The 26,138-nt window shown below is 36.7% G+C and overlaps 1 protein-coding gene across 1 annotated transcript in view; it reads right to left on the reverse strand.

Annotated features, from left to right (window-relative positions):
* LOC104626016 (vacuolar protein sorting-associated protein 13A-like) overlaps window positions 1–26,138 on the reverse strand; it is a gene marked incomplete at its 5' end in the record, with an annotated part of 61,223 nt that overhangs the window by 19,714 nt on the left and 15,371 nt on the right. The window contains 16 exon segments of the mRNA XM_010293825.1: window positions 1–92; window positions 2,404–2,517; window positions 5,621–5,726; window positions 6,213–6,282; window positions 7,586–7,667; window positions 8,230–8,376; window positions 9,242–9,395; window positions 10,290–10,525; window positions 10,879–11,008; window positions 13,772–13,905; window positions 14,607–14,735; window positions 18,480–18,626; window positions 18,712–18,816; window positions 19,635–20,030; window positions 21,256–21,553; window positions 25,311–25,414. The exon segment at window positions 1–92 is cut by the window's left edge and continues 22 nt beyond it. Of these exon segments, the coding sequence (XP_010292127.1) occupies window positions 1–92; window positions 2,404–2,517; window positions 5,621–5,726; window positions 6,213–6,282; window positions 7,586–7,667; window positions 8,230–8,376; window positions 9,242–9,395; window positions 10,290–10,525; window positions 10,879–11,008; window positions 13,772–13,905; window positions 14,607–14,735; window positions 18,480–18,626; window positions 18,712–18,816; window positions 19,635–20,030; window positions 21,256–21,553; window positions 25,311–25,414 (2,444 nt within the window).

Raw genomic sequence — 26,138 nt, forward strand, 5'->3', positions numbered from 1 at the left:
AGATTTAAAGATTGAAGTGGTATCAATTCATTCTTTCTTTCTTCTTTGTTACTATCTTCTCCACCCGTACTGAGTGAAAAGCTTAAGTGTAACTAAAGAATAAAAATGAGATTGGGAAATAACACAGTTGGTTATTAGAAGTATTATATTTCTATCTTTACAATACTTTAGATTATTTGAAAATTGAGATAAGACATTTCTAATCTCGACTGAAGTCAGACTGACTCCATAACAGAGAACACAAATATACCATGTAGGTCAATTAAAAAACACTGGCATTTAAAGTCAAGCTGAATAACTGGTACTACCTGTAAGAAAACAAAAACTTGAAATTGCTTACTCATGTTTTCAGATAAGGTCTCCAGAATCTTGTAGCTATAAGTTAGGCTATTAGCTTGCTTCCAAAACATTTTGTTTCTACAACTAATACCCAAAAATCAAAGCAGACTGACAATGATAACATAGCATGGTGTCCAAGCAAGAATGAGAAACAAAAGCGTGAAAACAAATAATTACTAACATAAGTTTTACAGGTGCTAAATAAACACTGGAAGATGTATACAAGGAAAACCCCACCTGCGCAGAAATGAAAGTGACAATCTCAAAACATACAAACATTCAGGAAAATTGCTCAAAGGGCTCTATAATACACAAGTGTATTCAGCAGTTTTCAAAATCAAATGAGAAGTTATACCTGTTTCCAATTCTCTGAAGACACCACCATATTCCATTTATTAATTTATGGTTTAACAGAGCTTTACTATAGCTCGTTTCAAAGACACATAGCTCGTCTTGCAGAATCATTGTCACTTAATTCACAGCTCTATATTGACTTCATAACTGTTGAAGACTAATCTTTTATTAGAACTGGACGCCCTTTTATTCCATCTTATCTCCTCCATGTAATTTTTCTTGTCAAATATGACAGAATACATTCAAAAATAAGCTGTTGTTTACTTTCTTACAAGTTGTTCACTTTGGTATCTTGACACGTAAAGGGCATTTTACTTTTGTCAAGCCCTGAGCAGTTTTTGTAATAAAACAACTAGAAACATACCTATGAACATCTAAGATGTTCTTAAAGATACACGGGAACAGCTACTAAATATACTTGGAATGAGTTAGGCTAAGCTGCTTACATAAAGCTAGCCAAGCATTTCCTGGAATTACCAGTTCTAGTAGCAGACCAATTCTAACATGTGAGATACTGTAAAGAAGTGAGTCTCAAACTGTTCTTTGATCTATTTCCCATGGGATAGAGGGGAGATTTTCTCATTAGGAACTGTTACAGAGCCTACAAAGTACCATCACGGCATTAACAATGTCAACTATGCAATAATCAAAAAACAAAGACCAGTAAGGTAAAAATGAATGAGAGTTAGATTTGCAAACAGGCTGCTGTTTCCATTAAGTATGCACATACTATTCAACAGCTGTACCTGCATGTTTACGGGCATGGGGAAGTAGCCAAAAGTAGAATTTACAGGAGTCAAAAAACAAAACTGATTTTCCAGTGAGTAATGATAAAGAAGTGTTGTGGTTTAACCCCAGCTAGCAGCCAAGTACCATGCAGCCGCTCACTCACTCCCCCCACCTCCAGTGGGGTTGAGATAAAAACAAATTAAATAGGACAGCAAGGGAAAAGAGAAAAAAAATAGTAAAAGAATATACAAAGTAAGGGATGCACAATACAATTGCTCACCGCCCGCTGACCAATGCCCAGCCAGTTTCCAAGCCACAGTGCCCCTGGTCAATTCCCCCCAGTTTATATATCGAGCATGACGTCGTATGGTATAGCATGGCATACCCCTTTGGCCATTTGGGTCAGCTGTCCCAGCTGTGTCCCCTCCCAGCTGGCACAGCCGGCAGGGCATGAGAACCCACAAAGTCCTTGACTAATGTAACCACTACTTAGCAACAACTAAACTATCAGTGTATTTATCAACATTATTCTCATACTAAATTCAAAACACATCACTATACCAGCTATTAGGAAGAAAATTAACTCTATCCCGAAGATCAGAACAAGCAAAAAATGTCATTGCACAGTAATGCTGGCTGTGTATGTTTTTCAGAAATGACCTCATGCCCCAATGCACAACACACTGTCTGCACACAAACTATGGCATTTGCAAGAATCTCTTGAATAATAAAAAGAATTACTGTGTATGAATAAAGTAATGTATATGAATGAAATAATCAACTGTTTATATAAATATTTAATAAATATTAATGTAAACCCCACAGAAGGTAGTGGTAACAAGGAAAGCACCTTTCCAGGACATTTTTATTCTACATTTGATCACCTCTATGTTTCGTCATTTCAAGCACTTACTGTCCTGCAGGAGATAAAAGTTCTTCAGTTAAAAAGCAAACACAGGCTGTAATGTGAAAAAGGTATACCTTAATTGGAGAGATATGAAAGTATTCATACAAGCTGATTTGTGACGTATCCATTGACGACACACTCATCAGTTCTTCTTGAAGAGATTCAACATCCTTTTTGAAAAGTTCCAGCTGTGAATGCATTTAAAAAAAAATTTCTTTAAAACTTAAGAGTATATAAAACTACCATCATTTGTCACCAAGATGCAATACGTTGCCTAATACTACTTATACTCTCCTGATCTTATTTTTTATTTAAAGAGTCAACATTTTAGAGGACTTTATTAATTAGTTTGTTTGCTGCCTTTTTGTATGAAGAGGAGGAAATACACATATAAAAAGACAATCCAACATATGTCTATTTAATAGTAATAAAAACAAAAAAACCCTACCCCAAACCCCCCAACCCAATCTATTTTTATGAAAGTTCAAATAGCAAATATTTTTAAGTCAAGTTTGGACAATTTTTGCCTGGGTCAAACAAAGGGCATATATATGAACACATAATATAGTGCATAGGTTTTTAAACACAAAAAAACCTAGACCAAAGTCTATTTTCTGTTATATAGAAACGAGACTTTTACAAACTCTGAGAAGACCTCCAGCTAACCCTTTTCTCCTTCAAAAGAGAGAGTTCCTTTACAACAGTTTTTGAAGAATCAGCCAAGTATAAAAAAAAAAAAGATTTTTTAAATAATAACAATTATAAAGTTATAGTCAAAGACTTAACCAGTCAAAGAAAATGAAGCTGTAACTGAAAATAATGTCAGAGGACCTTTCAGAACACTAAACCTAGGTACCACCTTGCTATTTAAACAAGCAAAACAGTCAAGGCATTACATATTAAGTAAGGATCAAATCCTAAAATTATGCCTTGCAATTACACTAAAAATGAAAGTGCAGAAGAGGGCCTCCTCTAATCTCTGGATTCAGTGATTCAGCCCACAACGCTGGTCTCAAATCATTAATCTTTCCACTGGGAGGGGAAACAGAGAACAAAATACAATGTATTTTTTTTTGCTACAACCATGCCTTGAAAATTAACATAATTCTTCAAACTACTACAATAATCTAGAATTTACAGGTACACTGGTATCAAGAGATGTAACAGACTGTATGCCCTAGCACATGGCTGGGAACCACTAGTTTAGACTACCTAATTCCCACATATGAAAATACAGTGGCATATCTGAAACAACTCTAAAGTAAAGTTATTAATGTTTTTGTAATTTTATGTGTAACTTTAACATATTAAATATCTGACTTAAGGAACCCTTCAAATTTCCTTACATTTTGTAAGTCAAAATTAGACTGCTACTTGTATTTTTAAAGATGTGTAATTAAGGTTGTGATGTTTAACAAAACTGTACTCATCCACCCTTTAAAAAAAATTACAGTACTCAGTTTTGCTTCAAGAGTTTATAATATAATAAGAAAAGACTATACAGAAATACATGCTTAGGCCTTGATTTAGTGAATGGTGCCTCTCACCAGAGAGGATCCCATTCTTTCAGTTAAAATTTTACTCAAAGCTTACATTACCACCAAGAGACATGAGTTCCTAAGTCAATAAGCAATTAATGTGTTTTGTGAGTCTTTCCAAAATTCTGGTGCACTACAGCTCTGCAAAGAACGCACAGGCTTCAATTTACAGCAGCAGGAAAGAAAGACAGGACTAGGAAGAATCAACTAGATCTTCATGCCTGATAACTCCAAACTCAAGTTAGCGACATAAGCATTCTCTGAACCGGAGAGTACATTTATTTTTCCTTTATCACAGGACAGAAAACAAGCTATAAAAAACCCACGAAAATCAGAATCTTCTTTTTAAAATTCAAACCAAAGAACTCCATATGCTTACGAAACAAAAGTAAGAAACTGAGGGTATATCTAAGATATTATACCAGGCAAGAGTAGAAAATTTACTTAGATAAAAATATCTACTGAACTACGACCCATAGCAGACAAGTCCTACAGCAATGTATTCTGTTTACAAAATGTTAACAAGATTCCTGTCTTGCTTGAAATATTATTCCAGAACTTAATTCTCTTATTGTTCCATAATTCCTTCCAATTTTCAGTTTATATTTAGACTGGAGCAATTTTTAAAGCTTTTTTCTTCTAGTATAATCCCTGAGCAGTACTACTTTTTTAACCTCTGATGGGCAGATACAGGGAAATAAAAGCAAAGCAAGTTGCCTTTCTAGCATACCTCCCACTTGCCACAGTAAGACAATACCTTTTAATGCCCCATCATAAAAGACCTTTTTGCTCTACTCATCCAGGCAGATCTTTAGTGCAAATAAAGATATGGTTCATTTTTCAAACAAAATTTCTGGTTCATTTTTCACTAGTAGCATTTTTTTGAGATGTAGACAAAACCCATACACTTTCTGCTAAACAATTTATTACCAGCTCATTTTGTATTGACATTCAATTTCAATACTCTCTAACAAGAACAGCATGCCCAACACACATCAAAACTGCACTATCTATCTGTATCTATACACCTTAACAACGTTTTGGTTTTCTTTTGCAAATCCAAGAAACTCTGTCTCCTCTGTTGCTTTATGGTAGTAACTGAATTTTTCGTTATTATTTCCCAAACAGACTACCTTCCACTTCGTATTATTATATTCTATTTCTACTGTTCGTACAGTAATTCAGTTCCCTCCCACTGTCCTCTCCTCTCCACTTGGTATCAACATGTCAACTACATCATCTTCCAATTTTTATTTTCCATGAAATTACTGAAGACACTTTCACTTTCTAATGAACCTCTCTCTCCATTCCATTTATATTCTTTTGCTCTCATGGGCAGATAAGTTTCAGTGATCTCCTGGCCAAGATTTTCCTAGATTTTTTATTTTTTTTTAAATGAGCTACATTAAGGAAAAGAGTATTATTTTCACTTCCTTCCTGTCTTGGGTTCTTAATTAACTCATCCCTCAGGCATCAGTAAGACCAAAGAGTCTACAACAGCATTAGTTTCATTCTTTTCAGAAGGTTTTGAAGCCTTCTTTGCATAGCATGCAAGATGAGGATAAAGGAAAAAGTTTACTGTTAGCTTTGGGCAACAGTAACTCTTAAAAACCTCACAGCATCATACTAGTCCCAGATACAGCTATTAACCGGTGTTATGGACACAGGAGACCAAGCTGTTTTTCTTTTTTTAAATGCAAGTTGAATAATTACAAATTTAAAATCTATTCATCTTTAAACAAAAAGTTTCCACCTCTTGGTCACTCGGCACATCAGTCTGTGTGAAGAATTCAACCAGTGCATACAGGAAGCCAAGATCTAATCTGAGATCCATCTCTTGAATCAGGACCTTAAAGTACCTATACATGAAACAAAAGACAATTATTAAGGTGTTTTACAAAAATGTGTAACACATAAAACTTAATCTAGGGAATTTAGGCCACTTATGTATTGACTTCAGGTACTTCTTTTTTAAGGATTCACCATTACTGGTGAAAAGAAAGCTTCCCATAATTAAGATAAATAAATTTCCTGTAACTAGAACTATTTTAATCAAATAACAGCATTATACACTGTATATAGCACCATTAAACACACATTTTTTTCTAAATTAAAAAAGACTAACAATCTGCATTAAAACACACTTAAAAAAAATCTTTGCTTTACTCTGCATTTATGTGGATAAAGGGGGCTGAGCTTTCATGTCTCTTAGTGCTCTGATCGTTCCAAGAAAGAGTTGGTGTAAAATTATGTTGCATTATGTTTGCCCCTATAATAACTTTAATTTTAAAGCTTGATTATACATAATCAGTAGCAAAAGAGATGGAACATGTCAGAATACTTACTTAATATGAGATATTTGTGAATGTCCTGCAGTTCTCATGACAATACTGACATCAGTAAATGGTTTTGGTGCTATCAAGTTATAAAATAAAAAGAGATCAGCATAGATTTTTGTGATATACATACCTTTTGTATTTTTAATATGAAAATGTCATATATGTTCAGGATTTTCTCAATCCTGTAAAGTAGGATTACATAATGGAAATGACTGGCAAAAAACTAAGTCAGGGAAAAGAGCAGGAACAGAAAGGAAGACAAGTATAAAATGGAACATCAAATTTCTATTTCACTGATCTCTGAAAATGTACCATGTTCATTTAAAAGCAAATAAATATTGATATAATCTTAGACTTATATAATTTCCCTAGTCATGGAATAAGATTTTTCCAACAGCTGAGAAAAATATATAAACAAAACCAACAACTCTGCAGATTTATGCATTCTAGTTTAAAACTGGTCATATTTAGAATGAACACCTGACAGCTTCTGCACAAAATTACAAGCAGTATTTGTCTCAATCCAGAATCCCCCCTGAGATTACTCTGGTCTTGCAAGTGACTTTGCCCTGAACGTGTTAATGGAAGACTGCAGTTCATCACATAGTATACTGCCATTGAGCTCTATGCTCCAAGCAGTGGAGAAGTCAGAAGACTACATTCAAAACAGGCAAAATATAATCTGCCATCTACAGACCTTGTAAATGGTGCCTCACATAGCAATTTTGAGTATAGACTGGCACATTTGTTTTCTTATGAGTTAAGATTATTTCAGATAGGTCACTAGGTCATCTATTGCATACAAGCAAAGAAAAAAATAAACAACATGATTAAGATAAACAATTTATTTGGGGCAGTAGGGAAAAAAATCGATTGAACAAAGATGAAAAGTGAATCCTCACTGCCCCAGAACTCAAAATGCAAGTAATACAGAAATGGTGCAACAGATTCACTACCACGAAGATAAGCAACAATTTGATCTTTTCGTATTTTCAGCAGGCAACTCTTCTCCTGTATCAGTGAGCATTAAGTTTTAATTGTGGTCTGAATGCAACTGCCAAAAGCCCATTTTAAGCTTGATCCAAATGTACTTTCACATTAAGATCACTGAATTAGTGTGTCTAAAAGACGGGCTTAAAAGGTGTGATATCAATGGATGAAAGAAATTTTGTTTTCTTCTGACTGTTAACTGTTTAAATGGTTTTCTGTACATCTTTGTAGAGAAAACTGCTTCCCTATCTCTAACATTAGTATTTGTGTTATCTGTAGTCAGTAAGCTTATACAGACTTCACCTGATGAAGTGACATGGTTAACTTCAGTACAAGCAAGTACTTATCTTGTCATTTTCGAAGAATTACATTAAACTAGCACAACAAACCTGAATCCAAGGTGATGGACTTTGGAGGTTTGATAGGATAGAACACAAAGGGAAATATGGCTCCAGGAATCTGGTTTTGTATCTAATAGGGGTAAGGACAGGACAAGGTGCAGCATGTTAGCTTTTCAATAGTGTAATATTTTAAAATCAGGACAAACACAGGAACTATGAACATTACTTGTAGCATTCCACCAATTCAAAAGCAGAAAAGAAAGCTGCTATTGTGGTTCAGAATATCTGTATTTTCAAAATTAAATCATCCAATCAAAATAGTCTAGAAAAGCTTCTCTAAATTGGAGGTAATAAACAGTTCAGAGAATTTTTGCAAAGGATTTGTTTTTAAAAACTTGATCATATGCAAGACAACAAATTGTACCTATTTTTTTGCTGGTTGTAAAGAAAAGCCACAAGAAAAAGCATGGAAGATGAATGGTATATGTTTTTCCTGAGCCATCATAGTTGTCTGGGGTTTTTTCCAGAGCATTTAAGTAGTATTTCCAAAGACTGAGAAGCAATGATGTAAAAGCCAATGCATATAAATAAATTAAAACCAAGACAAATCCAAACTGCTAAAAATAAATCCCAGTCTCCACAAAAGTTGCTCTTTCTTAATAAGTAACTCACTGTTTTTTGACAGGACTCACCTGTATCCTGTAAATTTGAATTCTGAAAGACTTCTGATGTGCAGATGAGCTGTATTCTACTTTTAAAGCTGGCAAATAATTTCTTCTGATAGGAATCTCGTTTGGTTGTTGAATTTTCATGTTCATTCCATTAGGAGTTAAACATACCTATTGTATTATTAAAGAAAATTTGTTATGCTATATGTTTCAAAAGACAGCTTTTTATACTATACTTCAAAATTTACACAGTTCATTCTAAAGATAGCTTAGCAGTAGAAGTTTTGCAGCTTTTAAGTCAGATACCACAACTTTAAAACAATCAGATTTTTTTGGTAAAGTAAAACTATGAAATACTGCATTATTTGGGGGATTACTAGCATTTCATACACGGCTTTCTAGAGGAAAGGCAGAGTAATATAATATAATGGTCTATGACTGAGATAAAACTGGTTCATGTACGTATACCATGTTCACTTACCTACAACACAATTCTAATGAGTATCTAGAATTTATCTACAGACAAGGACAGCAGCATTTGGAGCATAATGTGCTTCTCCATTCCAGAATAATTTCTGGAATTATTTTTTCGTATGTATGTGGTTGACTGACACAGCTGAATTATCCCACAATAAGGCACTTGAAAAATACAAGATACTTGAAAAATACAAGTGCTAAACCAAACAAATGAACCAACCAAAACTAACACCCTGCCCACCTCCCTGATATAGAAACCAAATGCAAAGCTTCTTTCCTGTAGCTTTATGCATATTTAGGCCCATGCCCTGCAGAAACGTTACACTTCAATTTCAAAGTTAGAGGCTAACAACAAAAAGTCTATAGCAAGCTTTCAAATGTTTATGGATTTTTTTTCCAGGGATTTTTTTCTAGACATAAGAAGGGTTTTCAAATTGATTAGGTAAATCAAATGATCTCAATTGTCACTGGAAGCTTCTTCAAAGGTAGCAAAATGGATACATTATCTTTTTCCTGTGTATACATGTAAACATTAGAATTAGAGAACTATCAGTATTACCAAAACATTTGATTCCAACTCAATAATCTTATTTTCTGAAGGAGTTAGCTCACTGTAATCTTTGAATTCTTGTTCTAATTTATCAGTCTGCTTAACACTCATTGGTCTCCATCTTGATTTCTTCTTGGGTTTTGTCTCCCAAACCACATCAGAACTTTGAAAACAAAACAAAGGGCCAAGAGAGAAGCATTAGCTATTTCAAAACAAGTTTTACCTACCATAGTATGATGTTTTATATGTTACAACTATGGAATGAGAAACCATATCATAAAGCACTACTACAGTAAAATAAAAGTGACCCAAATCTCCACTGCCTTCCTGGTACTAAGTGGAAGCCAGTCTCTCCAATACAATGCAAAAAAGAAAAGTTAACAGCAACTCTGTATAACTCCCCACTTCAATGAAGATGGGCATGATGATCTTAGAGGTCTTTTCCAACCTTAATGCTTCTATGATTCTATGTAAGAATTAAGAAACTTAATCAGGAAGCTCATTTGCAACAGTACTGCCCTCCATTACTCTACAATCTCAATGTAGTTTTCTGCTTATACTCCTGTATGTATTTTGGCACAGCTGAATTTACTAGAAATTGAGAACTTCAAGTCAAGATGAAATGCCTCCTGAACTGCCTCTTATTTTTGGTAGTTTCTTCACTCTTTCTGTCTAAATCAATAGATGGTAATTTTGGTTTACTGGCATGGTGAAACTTGTTTCTCCATCAAATACAGACTGCCTTTTCCTCAAAACTCTATTATCACTCCCCAAACTACATGGACAGGAAATACTTCTATTCAATGCATTGGGAAGTTTGCGACGCAGAGTTACAATTATGTGGTGCAAAAACATGTACATCCAAATACAGAAAGCATGTGCAGTAATATAAAACACGGTGAAACATTTCGCTTTACAACAGGAAAACATAATGATTTGGTTCTAAATACTCTTATCCAGACCTCTTCTTCCTATCCATCACACCCCAAAATGAACTTCAGTGAGTGAAAGTACCTGAAGTTGAACATTTTAGACTGCTGCACATAAAATAAGTTACCTTGTAATTCCAATGTAGGACACCTCCTGCTTTGTATAATTATTAACCAACGAAATTCCAACATCTTGCAAAGACAGAACAATTTCTTGTTCTGCTAGTTCTGCTTTTACACTTTCATACGTCAGTTTAAAAACATTCTGATCTTCAGTGATCAGGACAATACGCTGCAAACCTTCAAAAAATGACACTAAATAGACTGCTTTTCTACAATCCAGGCTGAGTATTTCCATTTTGTCCTACAACAGAGGAAAAGTGTTTACAACTCTATTCATCATTTCACTCCACAAGCAGATGCAAATGTCTTAGCAACACTAACAACAATAGAAGATATTTTTTAAAGGTACGGAAAAATAATAAAACTTTCAATTATGAAGTTTTACTACAGTCTCTCTCTCACACATGCTTTTGAACTGAATTCAATGCTTATTGGTACAAGCTCCAGGAAACACAGAGTTGTTACTATTCCATGTTTGAACCTCATATATGAGATTGTTGATCATATTCATTACATATGGAATTCCATACATACACTGATGAACAGGATAATAAATCAGATGGCATTAAAAGGAGATTTAGATGACAAAGGTACCTCTTTTGGGGTAATTTCCTCAGTTCTATTTCCACATTTCCATTTCAATTTTCTAGATCCTGCTGGGTCCGCCCAAGTATATAGTACTGCCTTATTTGGCTGAAGACAGTCTTCCAGTTCACTGAGGGAGCTAGAACAAAGTAATATTAAACCAAAATACCAATGAGTGTTTTGTGTCAATCACTTTTGCATTCTAGCATTTCAACAGGAACACTTTAATTATTTTTTCAAATAATGAAAAAAAAACTTAAAACAACACTGTGCCTGAAAAAACATGCACAAAACCACTCTCAGCACAATAATAAAACCAGTATTTGTAATTCAAAATAGATACATATATTGGGTTTGCATGGCAAGGTTTTGGTAGCGGAGGGGCTTACAGGGGTGAATTCTGTGAGAAGATGCCAGAAGTTTCCCGCATGTCCAAGAGCCAATGCCAGACAGATCCAAGATGGACCCACTGCTGGCCAAGGCTGAGCCCATCAGTGACACTGGTAGTGCCTCTGGGATAATGCATTTAAGAAGGGGAACAAGTTGCCGTGCAACTGCACAATTGCAGCCGGAGTGAGAAGGTGAGAGAAACAGCCCTGCAGACACCCACGTCAGTGAAGATGGAGGGGGAAGAGGTGCTCCAGGCGTGGCAGCAGCGATTCCCCGGCAGCCCCTGGTGAAGACCATGGTGAAACAGGTTGTCCCCCTGCAGCCCATGGATGACCACAGTGGAGCAGCTGGATGCCCGAAGAAGGCTGTGACCCCATGGGCAGCCCATGCTGGAGCAGTTTGTGAAGAACTGCAGCCTGTGGAAGGAACCCATGTTGGAGAAGTTTGCGGAGTACTGACTCCTGCGGGAGGAACCACATGCTGGAGCAGGGGTAGAGGAAGGAGCAGTAGAAACAATGTGATGAACTGACTGCAACCACCATTCCCCGTCTCCCTGTGCCACTGGTGGTGAGGAGGTAGAGAAAGCCCAGGAAGATGACAGGGGTGAGGGGAAGGTGTTTTAAGATTCATTATCCTACTCCAATTTGATTGGTAATAAATTAAGTTAATTTTCCCCAAGTTGAGTCTGTTTTGACTGTGATGGTAATTGGTGAGTGATCTCCCTGTCCTTACCTCAACCCATGAGCCTTTCGTTATATTTTCTCTCCCCTGTCCAGCTGAGGAGGCAAGTGATAGAGCAGCTTGGTGGCACCTGGTGTCCAAGCCAAGGTCAATCGACCATGATATGTATACTTTAGAAATAAAGTATACACAGTAGATTTTAAATAATCATTTTCCTTCTCACTTGTGATAAACAGGGAAACATTAAGTAGAAAAAAAAAACCTGAGCCAGTAGAGCTTAAAAGCTAAGAGAAAATTCATTATTTGTGCTGCCTAACATTAATAGTCCCAGAGAACAGTGTGTTCCAAATCCATTGTTTAGGAAAGGTTTCCCCTCTATGATTTGCTGAAGGGAAAAAAGTGCAGTGTTTAGTATCTGGATACAGTGGGTATTTTCAGACAAACAGATTTTCAACTTCCCCCTCACATACAGTTAAAAACTGGCAGACTTGTCTTCTACAGCTTTCTGAAAGGAGCCTACCCCCAGAGGGGAAGTGGAGAGGGAGGTACTGATCTTTTCTTGCTGGGATCCAGCAACAGAATGAGTGGGAATGGTTTAAAGCTGTGCCAGAAGGTTTAGACTAGATGTTAGGAAGCATTTCTCACCGAGAGGGTGATCAAACACTGGAACAGGCTTCCTAGAGAGTTGGTTGATGCCCCATGTCTGTCAAGTGTTTAAGACACATTTGGACAATGCCCGTAACGTGCTTTAACTTTTCGTCAGACCTGAGTTGGTCAGGCAGTTGGACTAGATGATCATTGTAGATACCTTCCAACTGAAATATTTTATTCTATTTGAAATAATTCTATTCTGTTCTCGATAGTTCATTACACAAGTTACATATTACATTCCATACACTTATTAAATTTACACTGGGGATGCCCACAAGGCAGCTAAAAAAATAAAAATTACTAATCTTTACAGATGAAAACTAAAGCAATCAATTGACTGTATTTTTCAAACACGAATATACAGCTGCAAGCTTAATTTGACTAGCAGTTCTTCCACTTTTCAAGTAAAAATCTTTAAACAAAACTGCTCCAACTGATTGAGAGGTTAAAATGTAAAGACTGTTTGGCTTTTAAAAAGAAACAGCTAAAGAATGCTGTAGATATGCTTACACTTCTCAGCACTTCACAGTATCTGCTTACAGTAGAAAAGCATTACAAAGACATTCCAGCTTGAGAACAGAACCAGTATAGCTGCATGCAGGTGCAAAACCAAATTTTCACTGATTGCAGATAATTAATTCTTATTAAAATAACCTTAGTTTTGGCTTGACAAAATTTATGTAACTACCTACCTATTTTTCAGTCCACTCCATCTCTCCCATAACTTTTTAACCCATTCTTTCAGCTAGATCTCAACTAAGTATGATAGAACAGTAAAGGTTTCAAATCTAATTACATTTACAACTCATTTGTTACTTACTCTGCACAGTCTGCACCTGCACAGCTCCAGAAAAGCCAAGCACAACCTTTGCCCCCACCAGGAATGTAAACAAATATAGAGGACAAAACCACAAAATTAACATTAGAAGAGACCAGAGAGCTTCTTTAGCTCACCAAACAGCTTCTTTACTTGTAGGAACAGGCACCTAGCACTATATAACACTGCTCTGTTAACAATTAATTTTCTTCAGTTTATAAAACAAGAGATTTTTGGGTACTCTGAGAAAATTAGACAGACATTTCTTAAGAAATAGGTTTCTTAAGAAATAGGCATGCTTACAATACATAAAATATCATATATCTCCATGCAGACACCCACACTAAAACTCTTCTTACATACCTTTGTCCATACTCAATAATTTCCTCTTTAGTATGGTTTATCAACAGAAATGGAGCTGCACCATCATGGTAATTAGAAAAGGTGATCACTGTAGAATGTTCAGTCAGGTTAACATCCACTGTAATTCCTCCAAGCTATCAGGTGTAAAAATTATAAAATAAGTAACAACAAAATGAATTTCTAGTGAAGCAAATGTAATTTAAGTACTTTGGAAAACTTCTACTCTCATAAGATGAAACCACCAAGCTGTCAAACAAAACACCGGTTTTAACATACCTTTAAAATATTTCCCTGATCTAACTACTAGGTAACAGGCATTGCACTTAGTAATCAAAACTATGGAGGAGTTTTGTACTGTCAAAATTTAGGCTGGTAGTAGAGGAACCTTCTTGAACCATTCGTACACATTAATGTGCTTGTAAACATTCTACTATTAGAAACACTCATATACTTGAAACCTACTGCTTAGATGAGACTATATGCAACATAGCAGTAAAGAGTGGAGTCAAGTTACTTTTCGAAGTAACTTCATGTTACTTTAGAACTAACATAAATATTTCTCAGCCTCAGCTAGAGAACACTAGCAAAACAATCTCCGTTTCAGCTTCTATAGGTCTGCTTCGCTGAGAAGCGCTTAAAACACCTACTTATATCTGTGTGTACACACAGGAAACAGAAAGCATGAGAATGAGAATAATACACTTGCATATACATAGTCTTTTCCCCAGATAAGGTTCTGCAATACTTGATTGCATGGAAAGACAGAAAGCTTTGAGAATGGAAAAGAAACAGTTATTTTGATTGTTTCACCTAATTTCTAAAGGCAATCATTTACCTTGTTGTCCAAATGCAGTAGCAGACAGTTTTCTTGCTTATCAAAATTTATCTTCTTTGGGGGGAGATCAGAATTTTCAACTCTAACAAGCAGTTTGTTGGCATCATTTTCAGGCCAAAAGGGAATGCACTAGAAAAAAAAATTCAGATATTTTAAAGTAAGTGAGAAAGCAACCTACATGTTAAATGGCATTCACTTTAGCCCAAAGTTCACCTACTAAAATTCTACCCAGAAGTGTAGTGAGTTGGATCAGAAACTCTATTAAAAAACCTAAGATTAATAACTTACCTGAACACAATAAATTGAAAGGAAATCAGATATAATTCAGACTACAGTGAAGAAACCAAGGAGTTAAGGAGCTAAAAGTGAAAACAGTAAGACTTCATATTCACATGAAGAAGTGGAATTAAAATGGATAATGTATACAAAATCCAGAGTATAAAGCTGAGCATGGCTACAACACCGAAATGGCCAAGCTTGTTACAAAAATCACTTAACAAAACTGTTCTTCCATGAACAATCCACAAACCTCTTGCCAGAAAAGTCTAAATTACAAATCAATCTTGTGACAATCAATGACAAAAAGGGGTATTAGCATAAATACACCCCATAGTAACTTGAGTACACAGGACATCAACATACTAGCTGCGGTATTCACATCCACAATTGAAATCACAGCCATTCAGCGTTTAAAAATCCCACAGTCAATCTCTCTTCAATAGTTTACACACCAAATGGATAAGACAAGGAAGTAGGGAAGACAAAAGTTTGAATTGTAACTGGTGAAAAGCTTCCAACCAATTAAGAGAGCCCTGCCATTGGCACAAGCTACGATTAACAATATCTCTCAACCCGCAAGACCCAAAGTCTGTCTAGATAGACCAGTTTTCCTGTATTTCAAACTGTTCACCTGCAACATCCAAATCTTCAGGAGCATCTTTCTCCAACGTAGGTTAAGAGATGAGATGTTTATATTTAATTGTGTCTGAATCCTAGAATTAAATCTTCAGTGGTGAAAGACTAGTTCACCAACTTACCATGCCACTAAGTTCCCTTTCCCATTGTTTCTCACACCACAGGAAGCAGGAAGACAAAGGAAAAAAATATAGTTAAACAGCAAGATTGAAGGTGTTATCTACATCAACATGTATCCTACAGACAAAGGAAATTTAAATTGTGTTGTAAACTGGCATAAAACACAGCAGGTAAGTCTCAACATGGAAACTAGGAGAGCTCAAAGGAAATTCAGGGAGAATCAGTTAACAGTAAACAAAAGTTTAAATTAAAAACAAAATTATTAAGAAGGATTGGCTAAACAAGAAATTACAGAATCAACCACAGAGAACTGAAAAATAAATTTTTGCAATAGCCTTTAGCCACAGAATGATGCTGTTGCCAAATGTTTTGCCACACACTTGCTAAGTACTTCACTAGATACTATATTTCTACAACAATCTCCATTACCTAATAGGATCTTTAATTTATATTTAGCAGTGGTGTCATGTACAGTCTTCAGCAATGTGTTCTTTCTTTCTCTAAGTTTGTATGTTGGTCAACTGTCCTGCGCTGTATCTAATTCAAAGGACTGTCCTTGCACAAGCCATTTCATACTAATCACTGTTCAACAACTTCTATTACAACCTTTGAAAAACAATGGATTTTTTTCTAAAAATAGTAATTAATTTCTGATAAGATTCACTGCTTTCCAGGCAGGGAAAGTGTCCAAGAGGAGATGGGTTCTACACAAGGATTGCCTTTTCCCCTGAGAAGACAGGCTATCTGTCACTAAGCAAGATGAGTGGATAAAAAAAGAAAAGCAGCAGGAAGGGCTCTGCTTAACTTAAAATAACAAAAATAGAATGGAAGGAGTGGGGAGCAAGCTGAGATATGAATTAAAATTTCAACAAGCTTGTATTTTTTTAAAAGATCAATCTAATGTAAAAGAGTAAAGTGAGAAGTATTCAAAAAAATCATCGACATTAATTAAAAAAAAAAAATCTAGCTTAGCTTAATAGCAGAGTTCCATATCTCAACAACAGGATCAGATGGGAACTTGTTCCTGGAAATCTGGCCTGGATGACCAAAGATAGACCAATTGTGGCTGGACTCTATCTAGGATTTAGAAAAAATAAGAAGTGTACTGGATTGAGCAACTGGGTTACAAAAGAAAAACCTTGGCAGACTTAACTGTCACAGAAAATATTTTTAGAGACTGCTTATCAAAATGGAAAATATTGACACAGTGCGGAAAGGCAAGCAATCTTGGGAGTGAAGTTTGGAATAATTTAGGAGGGGATTCCTCTGTTGACCTCTACTACTCCATTTGATAAACTGCTGTATCTCATCTTTCAAAAGATATTAGGAGTGATCCTAAAATCTAAAAGGTTCTCCCTTGATACCAGATAACTGAGACTAAGATCAATTAATACAACTATGAAACACCTGAGAAACAATGACGCTTGTGGGACAAGCTAGAAAATTCTGTAAGCATATCAATAAAACAGCCAACAGAGAAAAATCACAGATTATATATAGCAAGGTATTTGAACTTTCAAAATTATTACCTTTAAATAGTTTTTGCAGAAAAATTCAAAAGCTCCTGCAAAATAATTCAATTTGTTCTAATAACAACTCTGTATCAAATATAAACCACAAAACACCTAGCAGTAATAAAATTTGACTACATTTTCTCAAAGTAAGAGGTTAGATATGAAGTGGCCCATGCCACTACACATGAACCTTTGTCATTTTAGAGCTTTATCAATGAACTAGGTGAGGAATCATGCATGTAAAGAACGCAAAAACTACGTAGAGTCAAACAAAAGTTTGGTTTAGAGCAACATAATAATATTGGGAAATAGAACAAATGTGAAGGCTTATGGCAAACAGCCTATTCTTGAGCAAAAACAAAGAAACTTTTTTGAAGATGGTGATAAACATTATGGGAAGCTGAACTGACTTAAACACTTGAAGATCTAAACATCGTGTACACTTAAAAATCACAACACAGAAATTACAACAAAAAGCAAGCAAAGTAGTATCTATCAATTTAATGAACTGAAATAATGATATTTAAATAGTATTTCTCTTCCATAATCATTAAAGATTATCACTATATAATGCACACTTAAGAAGCATTACATAGCATACAAGGGCAGTATGGATCATCAGCTTTCGTAGTCCTGCACCACTACCCTAAAAGAGTCATTGCTTTTCCTACATGTCCTGGAAGGCACGATGGCCTCAAAACTCAAACACACATACAAAACATAATTGTGGGATACTGCAGTGCAAACACCCAAGCTGCATGCCCAGTCTGCAACAGTCTAGACCTCAGCAGCATAGACAAAAGCCCATTTCCACACCACTTGGCCTGGGGGCCAGTGATGCCTCTCTAGAAATAATGCATTAAGCACTAAAAAACACCAGTGAGATTAGTCCCAGAAGAACAGTTTGGAGCTCTCTGAACTGTTCCATATGAGGGATCTTCTTCTGATATGAAAGTGGCATAGCATGTACAAGGTCAGCCAAACTACCCTACCAGATACCACTGCAAAAACTGAACAGAAGTTTCAGTGCCCCCACAGAAAGAGGTAATATAGTAACAGTGCAGGTCTTTTTCTCATACTATTTGTAATGCAGGTAACAGAGAAAACATTGCAATTATAATGTAAACCAGCTTTACAATATGTCCTAAAGCAACATGGAGAAAAGCTAACAGGACACAGATAATTTATTGAAAAAGAACAATATATTTAGAGATTGTCACCGAACACTATGCATGGCTCGTTTTCCATCAGTGAGAGTTCAAACTGATATTTTTTTTTTCCTCCTTAGAGAAACAACTCTGAATAAATTCCTTTATAAGATTACCTGTTGCAAAACAATAGGAATCCACTTCTCCTTGCCTTCTTCAGCTACTTCCAAAGTGTATTTGCTTCTATTTGAGATCATAAAAAATGGAGTGAAAGTTACAATTCTAGTAATATTAAAACTGCTGTTGTTTATGGTGACACCAACCTGTGAATAGAAAAACATTGTTACAAGAACGCTGTTCTTTTCTTAGCTCGTTTATAAATGAATTTGAAAGAAAAACTTAACTCACTTGATATTCCTTTTTATGACTCTTGCATTTCACAGAACCATGACTTCCAACAGTGTCCAGTGAAAACTGATCAGAGAGTTCACTGTCAGTTACCATAAGTTGCACCTATGAAGAAGCACCCTGAATTAATTTTCTATTTACAATACACGGACAACATTTAAAATCATATATAAAATACGCATATATATAATCTTAAATATAAGTGCATACTGGAAATACTGGTGTTTCTATTAAAAAGTCATGACATAACAAATGCCAGTGTCATCTCATGAAGACATTTTCTACTACCCTTAGTTATAAGTGATGTGGATGGAATAAGCATTGTAAATGTAAGATACTCCAGAGGATCCAGCCACATATGGATCCTTTCCAAAGCTTATCACAATTAAAATCTCAAAAACAAATCAACAGTCATGTAATCTCTCATATCATTCATCCGTCAGTAATATTCAACGTTAAAAAACACACAGCAGACTCAAATAGCAAACTGCATCTTAACCCTAGTTTACTACCAACTCAAACCCAATCTACCAGCACCACTGCAAACATTCATTTTTCAAGTAGCATTCATTTTTCAAGTACCACATTTCTAACACAATTTCTACATCTTATTTAGAGTAAGGACCTTTATTGATACAGTTTAAATGGAATAAAGAAAACTCTTTTATTTTGGAAACACTTGTCAGTGAATTTTATTCACTCCAAAGATGACACTCTCTTTCATAACAATACCTTTGATAATGTAAGTTTCTCAACTCAAGCAGATCTGGCAACACACTTATTTAAAATATTCTGTCTTTAGACAGACATATCACAGGTTTCATGCCCTTCACAGAGTACAGCATAGTGTAGGTAACTTTCAAAGTGTAAAAATGTTTTCATACAACAACATAGGGGAGTACAGGTTTTACAAAAATTAGTACCTTGTTATTTTGGAGGAAGTTTTTGGGCTGGAAAGAAAAAAGTAGCGGCTTTTTGTAATCCGGAGGATGCTTGCGGTGAATACCATCAGCTTTGTATTGCAGCATTCGACCGGTTTTATTTACCATCCAGTACGGACTGTGAATTGCTATAACCATCTGCCCAGTTGTGTAGGTCACATGGACAGCAATATCCAGTTCAGTCTTATCCAACTCTGTGATGCAGTAAAACGTCGTGAAGCTGATATCTGCTAAATTGCTTTTTATATGGTACTCACTTTTCCAGTTCTGATCAAGATAATTAAGCAACTGTAAATCTAGTTTTGTTTGATCCAAGACTGCATTATGAATCTGGGCTGAACATCCTTCTTGTAGAGTGTCATATTTGTTCCCATTTCCCTTTAAAAAAAAAAGACACAGTGTACATTTACATGAGTCATACTCAAAATTCATACCAACATTTATTTTATAGCTAGCTTTAAAAATTAAGATGCAAGTTAAGGCAAAATTTCAAAATGCTTATTATGCTATTTAACTATGTTACATTCTTAAATGTCTACCTTAATATTTTTTCTCCTGTAAAATGTTGTATGCATGATCATCAATACTTAACACCAAAAAAAAAATCTGTCACTAAATTTAAATACATAAATATGCATAAATGATAGATTTCCTCCACTCAGTATTTCTTTCACTAAATTTAAATTTCTAAGAGACATACAGAAGAGAGCCTATTACTTCCATAGATTTGGTAGAAGCCATGGTCTCTAGCTCTGGTAGTTATAAAATTTTGTCACAAATGTGCAATTGAATTCTACTATTTGAGTCCAAATACTAATATTTGCACTAAATATTAAGACAATCTGAAAAAAAAAAGTTTCAGTGTCTCCCGTCTATCTTTCTACTATCCCAAGTCTACATCAGTAAGCAGCGGGACACAACCATAGCAGATCCACAGAATGAAACATAGTGCTGAGGATGAATGTCCATACTGTGCATGTTTTAGGTGTTTTACTTGAGACTGGCTCTCATCTGGCCCCGGAATGAGTGCCTATTAATAGTCAAAGTGCATGTCATCATTTAATTTCCTTTGAAAAGAATTTAAAGTCCAGCACTAGGCTGCAATTCAAGCCAAAACTTGGCAAAAAGGCATGCCTGTGAGAGTTCATTAAAAGCATCCTACTGCTGAAAGTCAGTGACAGTGACAGCACATAAAATGCTACTGTAGGCTGACCCATGTATGTCACTTCAAGCAGTCATAATTCACAGGAAAAACTATACTGTTTAATTCAATATTCAACTATACTGCTTAATTTAATTAAGTGTAGCTTGAGCAATGTGACTCTCTCACAAGGCTAAACTTGTACAATGTAAGTTTTACTTTGCATATATATCTTAAGTATGACTTATTACTAAGCATTAATACCACCACTTTTCACATTCAGGTACTGTTCCATTTCTATAGATACAGACTTTCCCTTGCAAGACCTGTAAACTTGCTTGACAAATACCCTAACAGAAGCCCCCTCTTTTAATATCCATTTATAAACATATGTCAACAAGCTGGTCAGCTTTCATACCATAGGGTAGAACATCACAAAAAATTTAAACATTAAAGAATTACCTCTACAGAATAAGTTATTTCATAAGGAAGAAGATTGCGGAGAAGAACAGAAGGCCATAAATGGACAACATATGGAAAATCCCATTGATCTTCCACACATAATGAAGATGTCAACCTGTCTTTTACAGGAACAATATTGATGATAAGTGAATGGTTAGTTGACCTCACAGACTGGCATTTCCTTTGTAATAAACTGTCAACGTTTTTCATAATTTCATCAAATGTAATTCCTTCACACAGATCATATTCTCCATCCACTCCATTTTCATTGGCTAGTGGTTGCAAACTCAATATGGATCTGTAAATGAAAATATTTTTTAAACACTCACTAGGAGATTGAATTTTTCAATTATGAGAAACTACTATGCAACACTTATGTTCTAGTATTATTTGGAATTTTAAAGATTTCTGACAGCAATTCATTGCCTGCTTTTACCTTGCTTAAAGGAGGAAGGAAAAGGTGGTCTGGATCCCAAAAGTTCACGGAATTGTACCAATTGAGGTTTTTTGTTCCATACCTCCACATACTTCCCTTGCAAAGATGGCACTGCTTGGAGATTCTTATGAAAAGGCTACTGAATTCCCTTACAAGTGCTGCTATATTCCTGTTCCAAGCAAAAAGCCTGGATGAAGCCTTCTTAACTGCAGCTACAGGAGGCATTGAGCTTGCAGGCTCTTGTCCTGCTGGGGAACTTCAACCACCTCAACATCTGCTGGAAAAGTAGCACGGTGAGCTGGAGGCAATCCAGGAGACTCCTGGACTGCATGGAGGCTAATTTCCTATGTCAGGTAATAGACAGCCCTACCAGGCGGATGCTGTGCTGGACCTGTTGGTCACCAACAAAAGTGAGCTAACAGGTGACATCAAATTTGGAGGCAGCCTGGGCTGCAGTGATCATGCACTGGTAGAGTTTGCAGTCCTGAGGGACACGGGGCAGGCAAAGAGTAAAGTCAGGACCCTGAACTGTAAGAAAGCAAACTTCCAGCTCTTCAGGGAGTTAGTCAATAGGAACCCCTGGGAAACTGCCCTCAGGTACAAGGGAGCAGAATAGAGCTAGTGGATCTTCAAGGTCGCTTTCCATAGAGGGCAAGAGCTCTCGATCCCCAAGTGTAAGTAATCAGGTAAGTGAGGCAAGAGACTGGCATCACTGAGTGGAGACCTCCTGGACAAACTAAAGGACAAGAAGGAAATGCATAGACAGTGGAAGCAGGGACAGGTATCCTGGGATAAGTATAGGGACATTGCCCGGTTGTATAGGGATGGGGTCAGGAAGGCCAAGGCACAGCTGGAGCTGAACTTGGCAAGGGATGCAAAGAATATTACAGAGGTTTTCTACAGGTATGTCAGCCAGAAAAGTAAGGTCAAAGAAAGCACACCCCCACCTGATGAGCAAGCCTGACAGACTGGTAACAATGGACAAGGAGAAGGCTGAGGCACTCAGTGACTTCTTTGCCTCAGTCTTCAATGGCAATCTCTCTTCCCACACCTTTCTAGGGGACAGACTGCAAGACAGCAACTGGAGGAGCAAAGTCCCTCCCACTGTAAGAGAAGATCTGACCATACACAAATCTATGGGACCTGAGGAGATGCATCCCAGAGTCCTGAAAGAACTGGCTGATGTAGTTGCCAAGCCACTCTCCATGATATTTGAAAAGTCATGGCAGTGAGGTGAAGTCCCCCATGACTGGAAAGTGGGAAACATTGCAACCATTTTTAAAAAGGGTAGCAAGGAGAACCCTGGGAACTACCGACCCATCAGGCTCACCTCTTGTGCCTGGGAAGATCATGGAACAGACCTCCTAGAAGCTATGCCAAGGCATATGGAGGGCATGGAGGTGTTAAGAGACAGCCGGCATGGCTTCACCAAGGACAAGCCCTGCCTCAACAAACTAGTGGCCTTCTATGAAGGAGTGATCAACTCAGTGGACAAGACAAGAGCTACCAAAGTTGTCTATCTAGATGTCTGAAAGGCCTTTGCCACGGTCCCCCACAACATCCTTCTCTTTAAATTGGACAGATACGGATTTGATGGGTGGACTGTTCACTGGATGAGGAACTGGTTGGATGGTCACATCCAGAGGGTAGTGGTCAATGGCTCAATGTCCAGATGGTGACCAGTGATGAGTAGTGTCCTTCAGGGGTCCATGTTGGGACCAGTACTCTTTAATATCTTCATCAATGACATAGCGGGATCAAGTGCAGACTCAGCCAGTTTGCAGGCAACACCAAGCTGAGTGGTGCAGTTGACATGCCTGAGGGACAGGATGCCATCCAGAGGGACCTGGACAAGCTCAAGGAATGGGCCCATGTGAACCTCATGAGGTTCAACAAGGCCAAATGCAGGGTCAGAGCAATCCCCGATATCAATACAGGCTGAGGGATGAAGGGATTGAGAGCAGCCCTGCCAAGGACTTGGGTGTACTGGTGGATGAAAAGCTGGACATGAGCTGGCAATGGCCAGAAGGCCAACTGTATCCTAGGCTGCATCCAAAGAAGCATGGCCAGCAGGTCAAGGGAGGAGATTCTGCCCCTCTACCCAGCTCTCATCAAGATCCCACCTGCAGTACTGCATCCAGCTCTGGAGCCCTCAGCACAGGAAAGACATGGACCTCTTGGAGAGGGCCCAGAGGAGGGCCACCAAAATCATCAGAGGGATGGAACACGTCTCCTATTGAGGACAGGCTGGGACTGTTGGGATTATTCAGCCTGAAGAAGAGAAGGCTCTGGGGAGACTTTATTGCAGTCTTTCAGTACTTAAATGGTGTTTCTAAGAAAGATGGGGACAGACTTTTTAGCAGGGCCTGTTGCAATAGGACAAGGAGTAACATTTTTAATGAAAAGAGGGTAGATTTAGATTGGACAGAGGGAAGAAATTTTTCACAATGACGGTGGTGAAACAGTGGCACAGGTTGCTCAGAGAGGTGGTTGATGCACCATCCCTGCAAACATTGAAGGTGAGGTTGGACAGGGCTCTGAGCAACCTGATCTAGTGGAAGATGTCCCTGCTCGTTGCAAGGGGGTTGGACTAGATGACCTTTAAAGGTGTCTTCCAACCCAAACTATTCTATGATTCTATGATTCTACCATCATTTCACTTCTATGACAGATCTGCAGAAAGTGCCCTTCCTTCCAGTCACATAAAGCATCAAGTTTATGGATTATTTACACACATGGCTCTTGTAAGGCAACTGCTTTAATCCAATCAGCTGCTCCTGGACTGAAGTTTTTGGTTAGTAAACATTTCCTGGCTGCCTATTGGAACTCACCCGTATATCTGTGCAGTGAGTCAGAATGTCACTAAACCTTATTAAATAAAGATACAGATAGTTGGAAGTATTAACAAACTTAGATTATCTACAGTAAAGTGTAACTTTTTTAATGGAAAAGATACATAGCTGCCATCTTAAAAAAATGGGGAAAGTGTTTGGGGGAAAACAGAAAGAAAAAGTCCCTGTAATCATAAAAACAATCAAAGCAAACTTATCTGCCTAAATGTTTGTGACAGATCAGCTAAATTGTACATACAAACTCATTGCAGTTTTAAGTGGGTATTAGCTTGAAGGTGGCAATAGCATAGTTATGCTGGATGCCAAGCCTTTCTAAGGCTGACAGGTCTTCTTCGACATCTGTGATAGACTTAAAGTGTATTAGCTTCAAGTTTTTACTTCAGAATCAGAAAAATCAGGAAGCTTTTAAAAAAAAAAAAGTTGTAATACATCATTAGACATCACTCCACTAAGAAAATAGTCTGTACTGTGTTGATAACAATCGCTGTGTTCCAGAAGCACCTGGGCTTGGATTCGTAAGGTAACCTACCTAATCTAAGTTGTTCAGTTAAATGGATTTCAAAAGAATTCCAATTCAAGAATTGAACAGTAATCTGTTTAACTAACACTAGATGCTCTAAGAAGATCCTACCTAATAATGATGGTACATTATTTATTACAGTATTAGGTAGCAAAGGGAAACCTTTTTTTTTTTGCATAGTTGTACGGATACAATAATCAACAAGATATAAACATATTCCATGATAAAAAAAAATTCAGTACAGTACCTGTAAGAGGACAACGGTATGTTGAATTCATTTTCTGGTGAGGCAGTCCCCAAACATCTTCCTTCCTCAAAAATATTTAATGGGATTGAAAAATGATTCCTTATCTATGTGAAATAAAAATCCAGCAACACACCTTAGTTAAAACTAGAAAGAAAAAGTGTTTTAAGCCTAACAGAGCACAGAATGAGAACTCTCCCATTGTTCACCTTAGCCATTTACCATTCAAGGTCAGGTATTTCAAAAGAACTGTCTCCAATACCAGCAAATCTCCTTAAATTATTTGGTTGTGCAATTTAATGCTATATTTTAATTATGAAATTAATACATTAGCTGTAAAATTCTTTTCAAGATGAAACATAAAGCCCTGTAAAACCAAAAGACAAGTAAATCTGAACTATATAATAACTTTCCAACTTTCCAAAGAACTTCCTCCTAAAAATAGAACAGATACAAGGGTGTGTGGGTCAAAATCCGTACGGTAGAAAACACAAGGGATGTCAAATATTTATTCAGGGTTAAATCGTCAACACCCATTATAATTTGGGGGGTATATAGTTCTCTTGCCCTTTGCAAACATTATTTTTTCTAGTTCAGAGTTAATTTAATGGAATTATTAGCTGTGGAAAAAAAAATTAAATTTAATATAAGGAATCAGTAAATCTGGTTATTAACCAAGTCATAAACCACTCTAGGCTAAAGCAGCCAGTGAAATGTAACAGGAACACTATCATTATAGAATACTAATATCTGGACCATCCCCGTACTTGTAAACTATATAATGTCTATTAAAAATACTATTCAATCAATAAAGATATATGCTCAAAGGGC

This window comes from Phaethon lepturus, unplaced genomic scaffold (assembly GCF_000687285.1).
Source record: "Phaethon lepturus isolate BGI_N335 unplaced genomic scaffold, ASM68728v1 scaffold1379, whole genome shotgun sequence".
NCBI classification, from domain to species: domain Eukaryota; kingdom Metazoa; phylum Chordata; class Aves; order Phaethontiformes; family Phaethontidae; genus Phaethon; species Phaethon lepturus.